This window comes from Salmo salar, chromosome 03, assembly GCF_965601325.2.
Source record: "Salmo salar chromosome 03, fSalSal1, whole genome shotgun sequence".
Taxonomy (NCBI): Eukaryota; Metazoa; Chordata; class Actinopteri; order Salmoniformes; family Salmonidae; genus Salmo; species Salmo salar.
This window is the reverse complement of record NC_138293.1, coordinates 59,399,269-59,421,867: the sequence shown is the minus strand read 5'-3', so window position 1 is coordinate 59,421,867 and position 22,599 is coordinate 59,399,269. Positions and strand designations below refer to the sequence as shown.

Sequence of the window (22,599 nt, the reverse complement as noted above, 5' to 3'; positions counted from 1 at the left end):
GGGAGACCGTATATACGAACATCATATTTTCCATTTGTACTATCATTCTATTTACTTAAAGATGAATTAAATAATCATTGCAAAACTAAGTTGCATGGTTTGTTTATATCCTAATACCAGATTCGATTGACGCAACCCGACAGTAGGTGCAGTCCTCCAACCTACTAACCATAATAGAGCCTATATTAATTTAGGCATTGATTTGAGGAATCTTTGCACTAGACTAGAACAACATTTAATTATTATCCAATGGTATTCAATGCAAGCTCAGTGAAAGAATGGAGGGCTGCTTTGGTGATATCTGTTGAGTGTAATGGCATGTCTCTCATGCCTATTATTTAGCTTTAAAGTGATGATTTTAAATAAAGACTGTCCATACCAAATGAGGCTAACACTTCCCTTTGGGCCATGTGCTAAAAAGGACAGCTGTTTTTTCGTCTGGTTAATTACACCGGCTGTCACAGTTTTACATATCATTTAAAGGAAAAGTATCTATTCAAGTATCTATTCCTGCCAGCTTGATGTTAAGTCACTATCATATTACTGTATGCAGCCATTTCATCTGGGAATTTGCTGACAGAGAGTATTTAAGTAACCCTTACGGGGGATTCAAAGATACATTGACATAAATATCACTTCCTTGACAGGTTGACAGGAAAAGCAAAGGGTTTCCAGGAATACAGCATTGGGTCCCGTACTTGCCTCTTGACATAAGAAAATCTCTGGAAACTACCAGGTCTGTGCTATAAGGACCGTAGCAATGGAATGATGTTCCCTGATTCTTTCCACCACTCTACATAAGGCTTGTCGACAAGTGTTCACTGCAATGCTCTACCAACTTGTCAAGGAAATTTTTCAGAAGGCCCCACGAGGTGTGCCAACGGTATACCCGTGCTGCCCGAAACACAAAGCATGTGTCCCTTTCACCCAGTGGGCTGGGACACCGATGACCTCAAAGATGCACGTCACTTTGTCACTAAGCCGACAGCTACACTGTAACAGAATACCAGTACCAGATCACTCCACGTGGAGTCATGTGCAGGATGTTTTGTGTGCTAAAAGTGGCATCTGAGCCTTGTTGCCTTTCATAGTTAGCCAGGCAAAGAAAACACACCAGATTTAGTTTCGGATCAACTTTATTATCCCACCAGGAGAAAATGAATTTGGTTATGTGCTTATACCAACAGGGATAGGAAAAACAATGTACTCTTCATATTACATAATTGTTCGTTTGCCTTCTCAACAAGTTGTAGGGAGAGACAGGAGCAGGTTGTTAGTAGGTGTGAACAGTCAGTCCTGTTGACTTGATTTGGGTGTTAATAATTTTAATTAAATGTTCACCATTCAAAGGAATGCAGTATGAATAGCACCCATAATTAAATCCAATACCTTCAACACATACAGTTCATATGTACATTACATCAGGTCCTACGGGTAATTTATTACTAAGTACGTTTGGAAATGTTTCTAGTGATTTACACTTAATTGACAGCAAAAGGAAATCTGAGCATAAGTATTGCAAGCGTTGATTATCAAAAGCATTTATTATTCAAGTTGTTGCTCATGGCTTAGCAGTCAGACGTCTTTTGTCCTCGTCTTGTTGTGTCCCGTGTTTATATCGTGTATATATCTTTTTATATATTTTTTCTTCGCATATATCTTTTTATATTTTTCTTAACCTGAACTTCAACATACTCTCCTGCAATCTGCCTCACCCAATGTGGTATGGATCTGCTATTTTCTTTACTTTGAACTGGAACCCCCAACAGAAGCTAGCCAGCTAACTAGCTACTAGCAAGTAGTCAGCTAGCCAATGCTAGTGGTCATCAGCTACCTTTAGCCCGGACAACTCTCGCCAGTCTGCACAGCGCAACTCAAACCAGAGAAAATCAGACTTATTTTTCTCCATATCTCCGGATTCCTACCGCAAGCTCTGAACCTTTTCACCTGGATCATCACAACTAGCTAGCTGCTATCCGAGTGGCCACTCCTGGCTAACGTCTCTGTCCCAAAGCAAGAACCAATTAGCCTGGAGCTAGCCTTTGCTAGGCCCATCACCCGGTTAGCCGAAGAGGTCCATCAGCCACTCCTTGGGCTACAATACCTATTTTGCCAATTGGCCTGGACCCCAGCCGACCATTCACGACTGGACTACCGACTTAATTCGCCTGAGAGGGCTTTTCAACTGGCTCCTCCGTCACGACATCCCCTCAATGCCCATCTGCTAGCCTGCTAGCCGCGGCCCACTAGCTGTCTAGAGCATATCGAACTGTTAGTTAAGAGGCCCATCGGACAAATTGTTTGGCACTATACCTATTTTGCAAATTGGCCTAGAGCCTTTTACCACACTGAGCCCTGCGGATCCACGAAGACTGGTCTGCTGACGTTACAGCACGAGGGGGCTACAACTGACTTCTTCCATCGCGACATCCCTCTAAGGCCCTTCTGCTAGCTTGCTAGCACCGGCTCTTTAGCTGCCTGAATCGCCGTGTCTCCGGCCCGCCAAGCCACTCACTGGACCCCTATGATCACCCGGCTACGCATACCTCTCTCCCCTAATGTCAATATGTCTTGTCCATCGCTGTTTTGGTTAGTAATTATTGCCTTATTTCACTGTAGAGCCTCTAGCCCTGCTCAATATGCCTTAGATAACCCTTTAGTTCCTCCTCCCACACATGCGGTGACCTCACCTGGTTTAAATTATGTTTCTAGAGACAATATCCCTCTCATCGTCACTCAATGCATAGGTTTACGTCAACTGTATTCACATCCTACCACACCTTTGCCTGTACATTGTGCCTTGAATCTATTCTACTGTGCCCAGGAACCTGCTCCTTTTACCCTCTGTTCCGAATGTATTATACGACCAGTTCTTATAGCCTTTAGCCATACTCCTCTGTTCCTCTGGTGATGTAGAGGTTAATCCAGGCCATGCAGTGTCTAGCTCCACTCCTATTCCCCAGGCGCTTACATTTGTTGACTTCTGTAACCGTAAAAGCCTTGGTTTCTTGCATGTTAACATTAGAAGCCTCCTCCCTAAGTTTGTTTTATTCACTGCCTTAACACACTCTGCCAACCCGGATGTCCTAGCCGTGTCTGAATCCTGGCTTAGGAAGGCCACCAAAAACCCTGAAATTTCCATCCCTAACTTTAACATTTTCTGACAAGATAGAATTGCCAAAGGGGGCGGAGTTGCAATCTACTGCAGAGATAGCCTGCAGAGTTCTGTTTTACTATCCAGGTCTGTGCCAAAACAATTTGAGCTTCTACTTTTAAAAATCCACCTTTCCCGAAACAAGTCTCTCACCATTGCCACTTGCTATAGATCACCTTCTGCCCCCAGCTGTGCCCTGGACACCATATGTGAATTGATTGCCCTCATTCTCACACAAATTATCAATGAACCTACCAGGTACAACCCCACATCCATAAACACGGGCACCCTCATAGATATCATACTAACCAACCTGCCCTCCAAATACACCTCTGCTGTCTTCAACCAGGATCTCAGCGATCACTGCCTCATTGCCTGCGTCCGTAATGGGTCTGCAGTCAAACGACCACCCCTCATCACTGTCAAACGCTCCCTAAAACACTTCAGCAAGCAGTCCTTTCTAATCGACCTGGCCCGGGTATCCTGGAAGGATATTGACCTCATTCCGTCAGTAGAGGATGCCTGGATATTCTTTAAAAGTGCTTTCCTCACCATCTTAAATAAGCATGCCCCATTCAAAAAATGTAGAACCAGGAACAGATATAACCCTTGGTTCACTCCAGACCTGACTGTCCTTGACCTGCACTAGCATCGAATAGCCCCCGCAATATGCAACTTTTCAGGGAAGTTAGGAACCAATATACACAGGCAGTTAGGAAAGCAAAGGCTAGCTTTTTCAAACAGAAATTTGCATCCAGTAGCACAAACTCCATAAAGTTCTGGGACACTGTAAAGTCCATGGAGAATAAGAGCACCTCCTCCCAGCTGCCCACTGCACTGAGGCTAGGAAACACTGTCACCACCAATAAATCTGCAATATTTGAGAATTTCAATAAGCATTTTTCTATGGCTAACCATGCTTTCCACCTGGCTACCCCTACCCCTACCCCGGTCAACAGCCCTGCGTCCCCCACAGCAACTTGACCAAGCCTCTCCCATTTCTCCTTCACCCAAATCCAGATGGCTGATGTTCTGAAAGAGTTGCAAAGCTGTTGTTTGTGTCGCACTGCTTTGCTTTATCTTGGCCAGGTCGCAGTTGTAAATGAGAACTTGTTCTCAACTAGCCTACCTGGTTAAATAAAGATGAAATAAATACAATTAAAAAAGTTAATCAACTCATCCCTGGTCATGCAAAGAGTAAGTCATGTTTAGCCTTGCCTTTTCAGTAAGAGGGAAAGAGTCAAGTGGAAGTACTAAACACAGTTGTTGACCCCTCACCTTCACCCTTGACCCTTCACAATACTTTGTACTGTATTATAGAGGTTGGCATTGACCCTCAGTCACCTAGTAGTGAGAAAATTTGTATATTATTTTCACCTGCAATGTACGGACCCTGACAATTATGAGGGGGTGGCACCCCCATGTGTTGTGCTCTATAACTGCAGAAACATTTTCTCATTGGCTCTTTACAATACTATCCAGGGGCCATGGCAAAGGCATTATATTAAGAAACAGTAGTGAGGTTATGGTGATATTATGGGGACATTACAGAAATATTAGAGGGGTGTTATGGGGACATTATGGTGATACTGGGGGACCTTGTATGGATATTAGGGGGACGTTATTCTGATATTAAGGGGAGGTTATTCCCAAGGTGAAAAGCCACATGAGCATTCTTATATGCATTTATGAGTCTTTACTTATTACATTTAAGAGACATGTTGTTGAGTCCATGTCTAAGATATTAGAAAGAAACACAATGAAATGGAACGCAACAAAATGACCTTTAGTTAAAGAGTCAAGTGAATTACATGGCTTTGTTGGAGAACTATTTGAAGGTGTTCCGCATGCCTTAGTTGATGGCTGAAAATGTCCTCAAAATGCGGGAGCATTTATGTGGTTTCTTCTGTGGTTGAGAGGTAGATGGAAGATCTTCTTCTAGTGGAGACATGGCAGTTTGCGGAACGACGCAGGGGGGCTGAAGACAGAACAGTGAGACTGGCGTGAACACGATTTTGTGTCGATCAAACGTTTTCACTTCAACTTTTCCATTTACTCTATTGACTATCCGTGTTGAGGCATTGGATATACACCGCGACGTGCATTCAGGGTAGGCAGGCTAGACAGTGCATACACTGTAATAATCTAACACAATAAAATTACATTCTCAATGATTCTAGTGGTCTTTATGCTCAAAATCAAAAGATGTGCTAAAACTGCACCAAAGACCTCAGGAAAGGTTCCAGGGTATGCATGCCCATCCGTTCAAATCGTTGACGCACGTGACCGTTCCCGACTCCAGTCTATGAACAGAGTCCGCATCAGCTTCCCTGCATTTGCCTAGCATCATTCGTTGCATTGAGACGATTTCATGTTTTGCGCATTGCCTAAACATATTGTGTGGGTAAGCTCTGCACATTTGGACGTGTCTACAACCACTGAACAAAAATATCAATGCAACATGTAAAGTGTTGGTCCCATGTTTCATAAGCTGAAATAAAAGATCCCATAAAATGTTCATATGCACAAAAAGGTTATTTCTCTCGAATTCTGTGCACAAATGTGTTTACATCCCTTTTAGTGAGCATTTCTCCTTTGCAACGATAATCCATCCACCTGGCAGGTGTGGCATATCAAGAAGCTGATTAAAAAGCATGATCATTGCACGGGTGCACCTTGCGCTGGGGACAATAAAAGGCCACTAAAATGTGCAGTTTTGTTGCACAAACACAATGCCACAGATGCCTTATGTTTTGAGGGAGTGTGCAATTGACATGCTGAATGCAGGAATGTCCACCAGAGCTGTTGCCACATAATTTAATGTTCATTTCGCTACCATAAGCCGCCTCCAATGTCGTTTTAGAGAATTTGCAGTACGTCAAACCGGCATCACTACCACAGACTACGTGTAACAATGCCAGCCCAGGAACTCCACATCTGGCTTCTTCCCCCTCGAGATTGGCTGGGCCTGGTTCCCCAGTGGGTGGGCCTGGCTCCCAAGTGGATAGTATTGAGAATTTTCCAGACCATGCGTGTTAATTATTATTTACACAAGAGCTAGTAAGATGGGTGCACTCTATATGTGCTCTGGGTCAATAGACACCATTAGACATGCACCTGTTTGGAGGTTGGACACAACTTGTTATTCCTGTAACTGTGTTATGGCCTACTATGTACTGATGCTATGACTACACCTCTTGGCTTTTTCCCAGAACATGGGTGTCCCTTTCAGAGGAGTTAGCAGGATGACATGTCTGGTTATTTCTGTAAAGTACAAAGGACTGCTGCTCGGGTCCTACATGTATGCACCTGTCTTAGTCGAGAACAGGTCTGTCTTTTTGAACTATTGCTGTGGCTCTACGGGTTCCATGCCCTAATATGAATCCAAACTAAACTTAATCCAAGGCAATAAGATAATGGTGGCTAAATGCCTGAGGGGATGAGCCATTAAGAGGAGTTACTATGAGTGTGACGTAAGGAGGAAAAATGTATAAGAAGATTGGAAATGGAGTTGCTTCACGGATCAGCTCGGCTTTTGTTATATTGTAATAAAAGTCTGTTTGAACGCACATGCTCTGGTATTTGAGAAATATTATTGGCTGAATAGTTCCATAACAATAGGCCTATGCCCTCCCAGGCCCACCCATGGCTGCGCCTCTGCCCAGTCATGTGAAATCCGTAGAATAGGCGGGCCTAGTGAATTTATTTCAATTTATTGATTTCCTTATATGAACTGCAACTCAGTAAAATCTTAGAAATTGTTACAGGTTGTGTTTATATTTTTGGTCAGTATAATTTGGCGCTCACATCCTTGGAACTGAATGAAACTAGCTAGCTAGCAAAAACAACCTGACAAATGGACTGCACCTCAAACAATATTCCAAGTTGGATTTCCATGGAAAACTTGGTATAATTCAGAGAGTGAGACCAACACCTGCCCTTCCTGACCTTCATCAGAGGAAGGGACAAAAAATTATCCGATCAGGACAACAATATGGTGCTGATGGCCTCCAGATATGATACCTGACTGTCAAATCCTTCACCCGCTTTCTGCTGATGGTCTATGTGGAGATTTTCTGAGAAAATTATGTACTCTTTCGTGTTCTCCAGAATAAAATAATGGACATGGGGTTTTGCTGTGTACATATCAGCAACACGAAAACATTTGTGGACTCCCTGAGACAAGACTTGGACACTTTCTATGATTGTCTTGAGGAGAAATGCACCACACTCGGACTGACAGACACAACAATCCGAAGGAGACAGCCAATGAAAGGAATGTTTTTCAACATTTTGGACAATCTCTGTCACGACTTCCGTCGAAGTCGGTCCCTCTCGGCGATGGCCTTCTAGCCATCGCCGATCCACCTTTCATTTTCCATTGGTTTTGTCTTGTCTTCCCTCACACCTGGTTTCAATTCCATCAATTACATGTTGTGTATTTAACCCTCTGTTCCCCCCCCATGTCCTTGTCCGGAATTGTTTCTTGTAGTGCTTGTGTACGTTATGCAGGTGGATACCGGGTTTTGTTTGACCCATTCATTCATTCATTCATTGTTCTGTTTATGGTGTTTTTTTATGTTTATTAAACGACACCGTTGTAAATCAGTTTTCGCGCTCCTGCGCCTGACTTCTCTGCCGCCAGTACGCACCCCGTTACAATCACAGTGTTCAAATGAAAGCCAGGTTTGATTATTTTGTCATCCTTGCCCCTCATGTCAATCTAGACAAACGTTTCAAACTCAAAGGGAATAAAGAAGACTTCTACAGCGTTCTCACCGAGAGGTTCATCCTGAAGGACAGACGAATGGACTTCATTTACAAGTAAAGGTAGGCCTAAATGCATTTTCCTTTGCAATTTGTGGCTTATGCTACTGTTGAATGAACATGACAATATACGACATCCCTTTGATGCATTTCATTTATTAAGCTCAAATGTTGTTTTGATGAGACACTTTGATGTTGTGAACTGCATTTTCCAGTCATTTCAATTCTTGATATGGACATTTTATTAGAACCTAATTTATTTTATACACTGAGTATACCAAACATTAGATACACCTTCCCCCCTTTTGCCTTCAAAACATTCTCAATTCGTCGGGGCATGGACTCTTCAAGGTGTCGAAAGCGTTCCACAGGGATGCTGGCTCATGTTGACTCCAATGCTTTCCACAGTTGTGTCAAGTTGGCTGGATGTTCTTTGAGTGGTGGACCATTCTTGATACACAAAGGAAACTGTTGAGCATAAAAAAAACAGCAGCGTTGCAGTTCTGACACAAACCGGTGCGCCTGGCACCTACTACTATATACCATTCAAAGGCATTTCAATCTTTTGCCTTGCCCATTCACCCTCTGAATGACATACACAATCCATGTCTCAATTGTCTCACGGCTTAAAAATCACTCTTTAACCAATTTCCTCCCCTTCATCTACACTGATTGAAGTGGATCAATAAGGGATCATAGCTTTCATCTGGATTCACCAGGTCAGTCTATGTCATGGAATAAGCAGGTGTTCTTAATGTTTTATACACAGTGTATATGTGTGTAATAATATTTCGGCAGGCAGCGGGGCGGCAGGTAGCCTAGTGGTTAGACCGTTGGACTAGTAACCGGAAGGTTGCAAGATCGAATCCCCGAGCTGACAAGGTAAAAATCTGTCGTTCTGCCCCTGAACAAGGCAGTTAACCCACTGTTCCTAGGCCGTCATTGAATATAATAATTTGTTCTTAACTGACTTGCCTAGTTAAATAAAGGTAAAATAAAAAAGTATTATTAAGTGTGTGTGTGAGCGTGCAGTGCAGTGGAACAATTGTAAATCCAATTTGAAAGGCTATGGAGTTTGCGTTGCAAACTATTCGGATGACATTTGTCCACATATTGGTCTTTTAGTGCCACCTATTGGTTGTAACTGTGGATGCTACATCGGTCGATGGCTGAGCTGAGCAGTGTTTCATTTTGTCAGATATGAAATATGCCGCCATCGGAGGCTATCACTTGTATATCTTGGCTACACTGGTATTTATATTCAGTGATTTTTGTTTGTTTTGTTTGTTGTTGTTGTTGTAAGATGCATGAGTTTATACTCACCAAAGTAACAACACAGTGTGGTCAAAGACTTTTCATAATCAAATCAAATTTCATTGGTCACATACACATGGATAGCAGATGTTATTGCGAGTGTAGCGAAATGCTTGTGCTTCTAGTTCCGACAGTGCAGAGATATCTAACATGTAATCTAACAATTCCACAACAACTACCTAATACACACAAATCTAAGTAAAGGAACAGAATAAGAATATATATACACTACCGTTCAAAAGTTTGGGGTCTCTTAGAAATGTCCTTGTTTTTGAAAGAAACACATTTTTTCACCATTAACATAACGTCAAATTGATCAGAAACACAGTGTAGACATTGTTAATGTTGTAAATGACTATTGAAGCTGGAAACGGCAGATGTTTTATGGAATATCTACATAGGCGTACAGAGGCCCATTATTAGCAACCATCACACCTGTGTTCCAATGGCACGTTGTGTTAGCTAATCCAAGTTTATAATTTTAAAAGGCTAATTGATCATTAGAAATCCCTATTGCAATTATGTTAGCGCAGCTGAAAACTGTTGTTCTGATTAAAGAAGCAATAAAACTGGCCTTCTTTAGAGTAGTTGAATATCTGGAGCATCAGCATTTGTGGGTTCAATTACAGGCGTAAAATGTCCAGAAACAAAGAACTTCTCTGAAGATCTCATACAACGCTGTGTACTACTCCCTTCGCAGAAGAGTGCAAACTGGCTTTAAAACCTCTCTCGGGTATGTGGGACGAAATCGTCCCACCCTATTCAACAGCCAGTGAGAAATCAGAGCGCCAAATTTAAAACCACAAAATGTCATAATTCAAAGTTCTCAAACATAGGACTATTTTACACCATTTTATAGATACACTTCTCCTGAATCGACCACGTTGTCCGATTTCCAAAAGGCTTTACAGCGAAAGCAAAAGATTAGATTATGTTAGGAGAGTACATCGACACAATAACCACACAGCCATTTTCTAAGCAACTAGCATGCATCACAAATACCCAAAACACAGCTAAATGAAGCACTAACCTTTGACGATCTTCATCAGATGACACTCCTAGGACATTATGTTATACAATACATGCATTTTGTTGTTCGATAAAGTTCATATTTATATCTAAAAACAGCATTTTACATCGGCGCGTGACGTTCAGAAAATATTTTCCCTCAAATACTGCCGGTGAATCAGCGCCACAATTTACAAAAATACTTGTCATAAACGTTGATACAAAATTAAACTGTCATTCAAAGAATTATAGATGAACATCTCCTTTATGCAAACGCTATGAAAGATTTCAAAAAAGCTTCACGAGGAAAGCACTCTTTGAAATAATCTGAGTACTGAGCTCAGAAAAATACACTAGGCTATACAGATAGCCGCCATCTTGGAGTCATCTAAAATCATAATTTGCATTAGAAATATTCCCTTACCTTTGATGATCTTCATCAGAAGGCACTTCCAGAAATCCCAGGTCCACAACAAATGTTGTTTTGATCGATAAAGTCCATAATTTATGTCCAAATAACTCCTTGTTGTTCTCGCGTTCAGTAAGCTACTTCAAATGTAGAAAGCGCGCGGACAATGTCGCGACAAAGTTAAAAAAAAGTTGTATTTACGTTCGTTCAAACATGTCAAACGTTGTAAAACATCAATCTTTAGGGCCTTCAGAACGTGAAGATTCAGTAATATTTCAACCGGATGGTTCCTGTGTCTTGAAAAAGGTTTTGGAACGGGAGGATCCATCCTCATGAACGTGCGCCAAGAAGTGATGTCATTCTCTGGGTGACAAACTTCCCAGGCTTCTCATTCGGTCTCTGTTCATCGTAGACGCTTCAAACAACTTTCTAAAGACTGTTGACATCTAGTGAACCCTAACTCACCATGTGTTCGATTGGCAATGACTTGAAAGGACTACAAGCACCAGAATTCTCACTTCCTGCTTAGATTTTTCTCAGGATTTTGCCTGCCATATGAGTTCTGTTATACTCACAGACATCATTCAAACAGTTTTAGAAACTTTAGAGTGTTTTCTATCCAAATCTACTAATAATATGCATATTCCAGTTCCTGGGCCCGAGTAGTAGGCCGTTTAATTTGGGTACGTTTTTCATCCGGCCGTGAAAATACTGCCCCCTACCCTAGTGAAGTTATTAACCAGAATAGAAAGGGGAGTGGGAGGCCTCGGTGCACAATTGAACAAGAGGACACAAGTCTCAACGTCAACAGTGAAGAGGCGACTCCGGGATGCAGAGTTCCTCTGTCCAGTGTCTGTTCTTTTGCCCATCTTAATATTTTCTTTTTAGTGGCCAGTCTGAGATATGGCTTTTTCTTTGCAACTCTGCCTAGAAGGCCAGCATGCCGGAGTCGCTTCTTCACTGCAGTTGCCGTAATAACCATCATACGAAGTAAATTTGGAGTCACCCAATAATATGGTGTGTGGTCCTCCCATTACAACTCGGGAAACCATGCAGTTCATTAGGCTACAGACGAAATAAGTTATGATGAACTTCACAGAGTGGTGAAAGTTCACGGTGAGGAGCTTGATGCTGCTTTCCAATAAATTTTGCACTGTACCTATCTGCGAGCTGTTGGCTGGAGCGCAGGTGCCACGACCAGAATATTTTTTGCTATTTAACGAAACAGTTTTTGTGACCAAAAAGTTGAAAATGCGATGGAAACACATTGAACTTTAGATTTGTATTTGGTACATGAACACTTATGCGAAAAAGTACATTTTGTGTGCACTACATCACACACTGATTTTCTAACCACAACAAGTCATTTTGGTGGAAACAGAGGCCTAAAACTGGGGGAAATGCGCATAACTTATTTTGCCTATTTTAGAATATTCTCATGACAATCTGTCGCCAATTGGATGGAAACCTAGCCAATAACCAAGTTTCCACAGTTTTCATGTGAGTAACGTCATACAGTATATAAAAGAAATCATGACTGCTGTGATGGAAATAGGACGTTTTGGTACAATTTTATAAATGCCTACAGATAATATGTTCATTTGATATGGTCGGATCTTTTTGTGTCGGTAAAATTAATTGTGTGAGAAATGGCAGTGGACACACCTTTAGGCACAAATATTTATATAACAACCATCATAGGATTTTGCCTGTGCAAGCATACCCATACCATGATTCAGCAACAACATGCTTGAAAATAAGGAGGCAGTTACTCAGTGATGTGTTGTGTTTGGGACAAATGGAAACACAAGGCTTTGCATTTAGGCCAAAAAGTGTATTACTTTCCCGTGTTTCTTTTCTCAGTATTACTTTAGTGCCTTGTTGCAAACATATGCATGTTTTGGAATATTTTTATTCTGTATATTTGTATTATTATTTTCAATATTGTGGAGTCCCTACAATGTTGTTGATCCATTTTCAGTTTTCTCCCATCACAGCCTGTAGCTGTTTTAAAATCACCAATCCCTAAGCAGTTTCCTTCCTGTCCTGCAGCGCCGTTCAGAAGGATAACTGGCTCTTTGATGTGTCTGGGTGGTTTAATACATCGTCGACATGCATAATTATTAACATGACCATGCTTAAAGATATATTCAATGTCTGATTTGTTGTTATTACCCATCTACCAATCACTGCCCTTTATGAGGAATTTCAAAAAGCTCCCTGGTCTTTGTAGGTAAATCTGTGTTGAAATTCAGTACTTGACTGAGGGAACTTACAGATAGATGTTGTATATGTGGGGCGAAGGATGAAGATGTAGACATTCAAAAATCATGTTATTTCACACAGTGAGTCTATATAACATATTATGTGATTTATATTACAATTACATCTATTTCAATCCCACCTTGTAATATAAAACATGAGCTGGTGCACACCCAGATTCTTTTTTTTTTATGTAGAGGTGCTGACTAACGGCAAGCTATAAAAATTGAGTCGCACACTCCATATATAAACTCCCAGTAATTTATCGGGTAAAACTTTGTAACACAACAAAATGTGAATGACTCAAGTTGCGTTGGGCAGGGCAGAGGTGTAGAAGCTTGATGCTCTCTCTGCAAGTGCTTGGAGAAGATGGAAGGGATCTGGAACCCGAGATGACTACCTTTGACCCCACGGTGTGTTAACACATAACAACAGAGTATGGTGGTGATGGCTTGAGTCAGTTCCATTGAGTGTCTGGTTTTCATAATATGGATTTAGTTTGTTTCTATGACAATCCATGGAAAAGTTATAGCAGATAAGAGATTTAAATACAATTTATTTGATCGATTATGTCTATAAAATATATTTTACTTTTTAAGGAAATCAAAGGTTGTAGAAGTAGGCCAGATGTTTTTAGAATAATTTGCACTCGTTTTGATATTTCTATAACCATGTTTCCATCCAACCACTCCATGCGTATGAATTACCTGACAACTGAAAAAAAGTCACGACTGGGCTGATGAAAACAGGATATGCCGGTACAATTTGGTAAATGCAGACAGACAATTTGTTCGTTCGACATGGTGGGATTTTTTTGTCGTAAAATTAATTATGCGAGACATTGCGGTGGAAACGCCTTTATGCGAAAATATTGATATAATAACCATCATATCGAAGTAAACTTGGAGTCACGCGATGACATGGTGTGTGGTCTTCCCACAACGACTTTGAAAACCATGCAGTTTATTAGGCTACAGTACAGATTAAATAAATTCGGATGAATTTCCCGGAGTGGTGGTTATTGCAGTTAAAATGTTGTAATTGTTTTAAAATACAAAATATAAACAATTTTATTGGTGGAATTAACCACGTCACTGGGAAACTCAAGAGCCCTTATAGTGATCGCACACCCCAGTCAACATTTTTAGAAAATAAATTAAATATCCTTCGTACTAATCAGAGAGGAATCGAAATTGTCAACGTTTAAAAAGGCTAAAGGTGAATGTCAATGTCTGATATAAAACGTATTTTACCTCGGTGAATCTGCGTTACAACTGGAGTTGAAGTGAAAACCTAGAACGGGCCCTCTTTCTATGAAGCTGAGTGGTGTCCATGGCAACATGGGCGAGAGTAACCACGCTTTTTGAGTACACTCCTTCGGTAGTCTACACTAGTTAAATCCAAGCTCTCTGCCTGTCAGTAATATTTGGAGGCGTAGAAGCAGTTTAGTTACTTAGTTAGTTATTAAACGACATGTATGAGCCATCAAACATGGCTAAAGTCAACAGTAGTACCTCCACTTGCAGAGTCATGGTAATGGCTGGCAAAAACTTGAGGAACCCCTCACCGGGGCTTGTCCCGAGCACATGTCACCGGCGAATGTTAAAACATCAGCACGGCTTGGCGAGTTCAAAGGCGGCCGGACAGGGAGGCAAAACCCCGGCTTTCGCCCAGCAAGAGTTCCTAACTCTTTCTCAGCCTCTGACCGCTATGTTCTGTCAAACTGCACATTCATTTATCGAGATGTGAAGGCTTTTCTCAAAGAAATTAGTGGAGTCCCTTGGGAGGCTAGGTAACGTTACTGGTTGACCCAATTTCAGAGAGCCAGTTTGGCACAAACGCCAGCTTTTGCAGTGCTCGAGGTAAGTGTCGAGCTAGCTAGGCTATTGCCAGCGTAACTTGCTAATATATTAATGAAATGAACTGTCAAACGGAATAACTCGTTTGTTACCAAGTGATTGAAGCGAAATAATAATTGCTGTGTACGGCTGTCAGAGAATAATCTTTATAGCTTGCTAATGCCTGGCATTTGAAAAATCCAAGATGGCGTAGCAGTCAGACGTCTTTGTACTTCATCTCGTCGTGTCCCATGTATAGATCCTTTTCTTCACATATCTTTTTAATATTTTTTTCTAAACCTCAACTTCAAATATTCTTCTGCAACCCGCGTCACCCAATGTTGTGTGGATCTGTTTTTGTAAAGTATTTATATTTACCTCGAATCCGCAATCCCCCATCAGAAGCTAGCCAGCTCAATAGCTACTAGTTAGTAGTCAGCTAACCACTGCTAGCGGTCATCAGCTAACCTTTAGCTCGGAAAGCTCTCGCCAGTTTTTACAATGCTACTCAAACCAGAGCATACCGGACCAATTTTCGCTCCATATCCCCGGATTCCTACCGCAAGTTCTGGACCTTTTCACCTGGATCATCGCAGCTAGCTAGCTGCTATCCGAGTAACTACTCCAGGCTAACATCGGACCCGAAGCGAGCAACAATTAGCCTGGAGCTAGACAATGCTAGGCCATTTCTCCCGGCTAGCTAAAGAGGCTCATCAGCCACTCCTGGGCTACAATACCCAGAACCCTTCTACTGCCGGTACGGGTACGGAACCCCACCGATCCTTCACAACTGGACTACGACGTAATCTGCTCAAGGGGGTACTCAACTGGCCTCTACATCGCGACGTCCCCTGAATGCCCATCTGCTAGCGCTAGCTGTCTAGAGCATATTGGCCTGTTAGCTGTATAGATCGTTCGGCCAATTTCTTGGGCCACTATACCTATTTTGCCAATTGGACTTGGAACCCTCTGCTACTCGGAACCCTACTAATCCATCACGACTGGTCTATCGACGTCACCGCACGCGGAGGCTAAAACCGACTTTCCTATGTCGAGACGTCCCTCTAAGGCCCTTCTGCTAGCTTGCTAGCCCCGACCTGCTAGCTGTCTGAATCGCTGTGTCTCCAGCCAGTCCAACCACTCACTGGACCTCTATGATCACCCGGCTACGCATGCCTCTCCCCAATATGCCTTGTCCATTACTGTCCTGGTTAGTGATTATTGTCATATTTCACTGTAGAGCCTCTAGCCCTGCTCAATATGCCTTAACCTACCATTTAGTTCCACCTCCCACATATACGGTGACATCACCGAGTTTAAACGTCTCTAGAGACAATATCTTTCTCATAGGTTTACCTCCAGTGTACTCACATCCTACCATACCTCTATCTATTCTATCGCGCCCAGAAACCTGCTCCTTTTACTCTCTGTTCTGAACGCACTAGAGGGCCAGTCCTGATAGCCTTTAGTCGTACCCTTATCCTACTCCTCCTCTGTTCCTCTGGTGATGTAGAGGTTAATCCAGGCCCTGCAGTGCCTAGCTCCGCTCCTACTTCCCAGGTGCTCTCATTTGTTGACTTCTGTAACCGTAAAAGCCTTGGTTTCATGCATGTTAACATTAGTAGCCTCCTCCCTAAGTTTGTTTTATTCACTGCTTTAGCGCACTCTGCCAACCTGGATGTCCTAGCCGTGTCTGAATCCTGGCTTAGGAAGACCACCAAAAACCCTGACATTTCTATCCCTAACTATAACATTTTCTGACAAGATGGAACTGCCAAAGGGGGCGGTGTTAGCCTGCAGAATTCTGTTTTACTATTCAGGTCTGTACCCAAACAATTCGAGCTTCTACTTAAAAATCCATCTTTCCAGAAACAAGTCTCTCAACGTTGCCGCTTGCTATAGACCACTCTCTGCCCCCAGCTGTGCCCTGGACACCATATGTGAATTGATTGCCCCCCATCTATCTTCAGAGCTCGTGCTGCTAGGTGACCTAAACTGTGACATGCTTAACACCCCGGCCATCCTACAATCTAAGCTTGATGCCCTCAATCTCACACAAATTATCAAGGAACCCACCAGGTACAACCCCAAATTCGTAAACACAGGCACCCTCATAGATATCATCCTAAACAACTTACCCTCCAAATACACCTCTGCTGTTTTCAACCAAGTCTCAGTGATCTGTAATGGGTCTGCGGTCAAACGACTGTCAAACGCTCCCTAAAACACTTCAGCGAGCAGGCCTTTCTAATCAACCTGGCCAGGGTATCCAGGACGGACATTAACCTCATCCCGTCAGTAGAGGACGCCTGGTTATTCTTTAAAAGTGCTTTCCTCACCCTTGGTTCTCTCCAGACCTGACTGCCCTTGAGCAGCACAAAAACATCCTGTGGCGTTCTGCATTAGCATCGAATAGCCCCCGTGATATGCAACTTTTCAGGAAAGTTAGGAACAAATACACACAGGCAGTTAGGAAAGCTTAGGCTAGCTTTTTCAAGCAGAAATTTGCATCCTGTAGCACAAACTCCAAAAAGTTCTGGGACACTGTAAAGTCAGTGGAGAATAAGAGCACCTCCTCCCAGCTGCCCACTGCACTGAGGCTAGGAAACACTGTCACCACCGATAAATCCACTATAATTGAGAATTTCAATAAGCATTTTTCTACGGCTGGCCATGCTTTCCACCTGGCTACCCCTATCTCTATCAACAGCCCTCCACCCTCCACCCTCCACAGCAACTTGCCCAAGCCTCTCCCATTTCTCCTTCACCCAAATCCAGATAGCTGATGTTCTGAAAGAGCTGCAAAATCTGGACCCCTACAAATCAGCCGGGCTAGACAATCTGGACCCTCTCTTTGTAAAATGATCTGTCGAAATTGTTGCAACCCCTATTACTAGCCTGTTCAACCTCTCTTTCATATCGTCTGATATTCCCATAGATTGGAAAGCTGCCGTGGTCATCCCCCATAATAAACATTCATAAAAAATACAAGTGTTTTACATCGGTTTAAAGATTAACTTCTTGTTTATCCAGCCGCTTTGTCAGATTTCAAAAAGGCGTTACGGCGAAAGCATACCATGCAACTATCTGAGGCCAACGCCCCGCTTACAAAAGCATACAAACATTTTACAACCAAGTAAAGGAATTACAAAAGTCAGAAATAGCGATAAAATGTATCACTTACCTCGTTACTTAAAACAAACCATATGAAGATCTTCATATGGTTGCAGTCACAAGAGTCGCAGCTACACAATAAATGTTTGTTTTATTCGATAAAGTCCCTCTTTATATCCCAAAAATTCTTTGTTGGCGCATTTTGTTCAGTAATCCACTGGCTCAAAGACGGTTAAAACATGCAGACGAATACATCCTAATAGTACCGGTAAAGTTCGTCGAAACATGTCAAACGATGTTTAATTAATCCTCAGGTTGTCAATTGTCTAAATAATCGATAATATTTCAACCAGACAATAGCGTGTTCAATAGAAAGGAAAAACAACGAAGGGTGCGCATACGGTCACCCGCACCAACCAGCACTGCATGATTCCTCAGTCCCCTGACAAAGGTCTCATTGTCAAAGCTACCCATTTTCCAGACGTTAAAGTTAGGTAAAAAAATATATATATATTTTCTGAATGAAAGGTGAAAATATGCATTTTCCGGACGTTGAAATCAGGTTAATTTTCGGTTCTGAGTGAGTTTATCAAGATGTAATTTATATACGTCTATGTTTGGGCTAAATCAAGGCTGGTCCAGACCGAACAAAATCTGAACCAAACATAGATGTCTAAAAATCGAGACGTTGAATATATGGCCGGTCCAGACTGCACCAAAAATGACCCCCAGTTCAGACAGGACCAAACAAAGACGTTCAGAAGATGTTGGCGTCAGTTCACGCTTACTGGGGTGTAGCCTACCATGTCAGCCCACAATTACATTTTATGAATGCCCATCCATGTGGTAAGCCCACCGTTTGTAAAACAGGTCGTTGCATTTGCTTTATTAGTCCTGATTCCTGTGACTAATCAATTTGGCTATTTAAGCTATCAATATCAGCTACCCAACTTTATCAGGAGGAGTTATTCTGAGCCTATTTGCAATGTGTTTACACAGCGGGAAATGCAGAAGTATTTTCTTTCTCACTATGATCAGCTCGTAAATTTTTTTACAGATTCACACTTGAAACCACTGTTCATGACAATTAAGCCCACTGGACGCAACTCCTGGACAGCAGTTGTGAGTAGCCTGGGAGTTTTTCCTAGGCATTGTGCTTCTGCATTGCTTGCTGTTTGGGGTTTTAGGCTGGATTTCTGGGGGGACAAGCAAATTCTTGGTAATCCTTCTGTGGGAAGATGGCAGACAAAGAACAAATTTAGAAAGTGGAGCATATTATCAATTAGTATGGAGTGGGGGATTGCACAAGCCTTCTGGAAGATCAGGGCCTCATGTATAAAACCGTGCGGAGGATTCACGTCAGAACCGGGCATACGGACGAAACACAGGAAGTGCTTACGCACAAAAATATTCTGATGTGTAACACAGTGAGCACGCAAGTCCCACGCCAGTTTACCTTTTGTAAATCACAATCAACTCCAAATTTGGCGCACATGAGTGAGCATCCCACCATTTTAACGGCCATAGTTGCCTATAAATATTCATTGAAACGCCCCTAATTAGTATTCATCCATACTGACTGCATGATGACAATGACAGAAAATCCAGACTGAAAAGGCAAAAAACTAAATAATTCACCCAGTGTGAAATGGAAGTTCTTGTAGGGGAGGTTGAATCTAGAAAGAATATACTGTTTGGTGGACACAGTGTGGGCATTACAAATGGCAAAAAGGCATTAGAGTGGCAGCATGTGGTGGATGCTGTGAATGCTGCTGGCTCAGGTCGGACCCTCTCAGAAATAAATGTGGTCCGACATAGAAGTGGAGGCCAAAAGGCACATAGCCTTACACAGACAAAGTGTTTGTGCCACATGCGGGGGAAAGGGGACACCGGAGCTCAACCCTCTTGATGAGCAACTTGCCAGTATTATAGGGGAATCCCTCCTGAGTGGAGTAGTGATGGAGGGGGACACGGACATTCAAGACGCACCGGGTGATCCAGGTATGTAATCAGTATTCCCTCGTTTGAAAAGAGTAAACCAAATGCATTCAAGTTGTGTTTAAACATTTATTTACACAAACAATTGTGACATTTTCTATTTTTTGGTCGCTGCGTGTTCTAGCGGGGTCGATGGCGCTGCAGCTGAGCAGGAGCTGAGTGCACCCAGCCCCGGTGTCTCCACTGCACCTCGTGCGTCACAACCCTCCAGCGGCCTTGTCCTCACAGATGCAGTCCTGCAAACGCAGAGAGACACCATCGAAGCTATTAATAAGGTTGCCAAGGAGTTGAAGTGGGACAGGCACGGTTTGGTTTCGGCAGGTGCTTCTCTGTAAAGCTGGGCCCACTACAGCACAGAGGTCCAAGAGAACAGCTCTTGGTAATCGGAACCGGCTCATAAGCCACTCATCACTGGCCAGTAAATTTTGCTGATCTCGGAAAATTCGCTCTCTCTGAGTTCTTCCATTCGCCAAATCTTCCAACAGTGCCAGAGCAGCCATTGTGCATCATTACATATTGTAATTGCATGCCTTTTTATACCCATTTGATTGTCAAAGCTACCCAATCGTGTAACACCTTCAGGTGTGGTAATTACCCTGAGGGTAACTGACAATGACAGGGCCATTATCACATTGACAGTTCTGCGCAAAGAATATGTGATAACAATTTATGAAACTGTGCACTTGTATCTGCCTGACTGAGGCATCGAAAACGGCATCAGTTTAAAAGTAATTTGTGTTACTGTTCACCTTATTATTTATGAGAATACATTTCATAACATGCAAGTATTGTTTGATAATTACAGATCCAATTAAATATGATTCCTGATTAAACCGTACAACATATTTGAGGGGGTTCTTTTGAAAAAAAACATATCTTCGTTTATATTTATTGTCATAAATCATGTTTTTTTGTGTGCTCTACAGGGAACTCTTCATATATAATATGTGAGAGGTAATATTTCAATTTATTTTACACAATGGTATCAATTTCAAAGCGTTTCTCGAGTTTCACCCTTCTGGCATTGGAGTCGCAGTTTCTCATTTCTCCAGGTTATGTGCGTGCGTGTGGGTCAATGTGTCGGTGGAGGACCGCACATTCTCCCGTCTAGTTCGTTTTTTTATAAATACCAAAGTTTGCTTAGAAAGTGGCATACCCCTTCTTTTGTGCCTACGCAGCGTTTATAAATGAGGCCCCAGGTGGAGGAAAAGATAGCGGATAAGGAGGAAAGTGGATTATGTTTTGTGGGAATATGGATTTGAGGATCACACAGATGTTTTGGAAGTGCTAGAGAAGGAAAGTGAATGTGAAGAGGGTGAATTTAATTGTGTTGGCAGGTGCGGTGAGGACCACTGAGAAGGAGCTGAGTGTAGAGGGAAGCAGTGTGGTGAGGGAGGTTGGCGTCAAGTGCAAAAAGAGGGATACGTGCTCTAGTAGCTCAGAGATGGAACCTGACGAGAGGATGGATGTAGTGCCTGCAGTGAGGACCGCAGAGTTCGTGCGTCATCCCGAGGATGAAAAGGATGATTCTGGCCCAGTGGGAGTGAGATTTGTGGCGAGAATGGATCCTTGCATTTTTGCATTTTGGCTGATCCATTTGTGGTGTCAGGTTGGGTGGAGAAGAGGTTGAGGTGGTGAGAGTAACTTGGAGTGGACTAGTGGAGATTTGTGTTTCTTTAGTCAACAGGGAGCGGGTACTCTGGATCACATGAGTAGGGACAAGAAATGTGACTTGCTTTGCTCTCCAGAGCAGGGTGCCGTTGGAAGTAATGATAACGGGGAGGCATTAAGTGTTAAGGGAGATCAGTTGAAATTGAAGATTCCCGGTGTCTGTGACGCCTGCGGTTTGGCGCGACGCAGATCCGGAGGAGAGCGTGGGGAAACGGAGAAGACATTGTCAGTCCTGTTGCGTTTTGATGCAGTCTTTGCCAGATAAGGTCAAGTTAGGAAGTGTAAGTTATCCCGTGAGAGATTCTGTTCCGAAAATACTACAGTGTTTTAGGTGGCATGTTTATGGGTATGTTGCAGCAGTATGTAGGAGGGAGATTCCTTGATGTCAGAAGTGTGCAGGAGGAATGTGCCGTATCGGTGGGCAAAGTTTTGTGTGTGTGTGTGTAAACTGTGGGGGTGCCCATGGGGCTGGAGATCGGAGGTGTCTGGTGAGAGAAAAGCAGGTTGAGGTTGCCAGGGTTAGAGTAGTACAGACAGTGTTGTATGCTGAAGCAGTGAAGCGAGTGGTAGAGGAAGATGGTTACAGGGTGAGGGATACTGAGAGGATTCCTGTGAGTAGGCAGAGACCAATAGAGAGGGATGGGAATAATATGTGCTTCAGTAAGGTGGGTTTCTTAGCATTCATAGCCATGGTTGTCAACTTTTCTGCAGAAATGGATTGGAATTCATAGAAAATAAAGGTTGTGGTGGCAGCAGCAAAGTACTTGGGATTACGAGATATACCTTTTCCACAATTTTCTATTACTGTATCAAGAATGTAATGTAGATAGGCTGTGAATGGCCTCACACACCACTACAGTAGCTGGTGATGTATGCACCTAAAAGCTGGATGCAATCCGCCAACCAAATTTGAAAGAAGAAGAAACTCGTCATGGTTGCCCCCTGATGAGTTTTGATAAATTATTGATATCTAGCACTTGTTCACTGTCATTTGAAATCTATCCTCATGTCAGGTGGACAAATCTGTATTCGAGAACTGAGAGATGGTGCAGAGTCTGGCGTTT

The 22,599-nt window shown here is 42.6% G+C and overlaps 1 protein-coding gene across 1 annotated transcript in view; it reads left to right on the top strand.

The window, feature by feature from the left end:
- LOC106600851 (beta-1,4 N-acetylgalactosaminyltransferase 2) overlaps window positions 1–22,599 on the top strand; it is a 53,532-nt gene that overhangs the window by 5,864 nt on the left and 25,069 nt on the right. Inside the window, exons 2-3 of the mRNA XM_082973108.1 lie at window positions 19,989–20,170; window positions 21,202–21,407. Coding sequence (XP_082829234.1) covers window positions 19,989–20,170; window positions 21,202–21,407 — 388 coding nt within the window. The remainder of the gene's footprint in view (window positions 1–19,988; window positions 20,171–21,201; window positions 21,408–22,599) is intronic.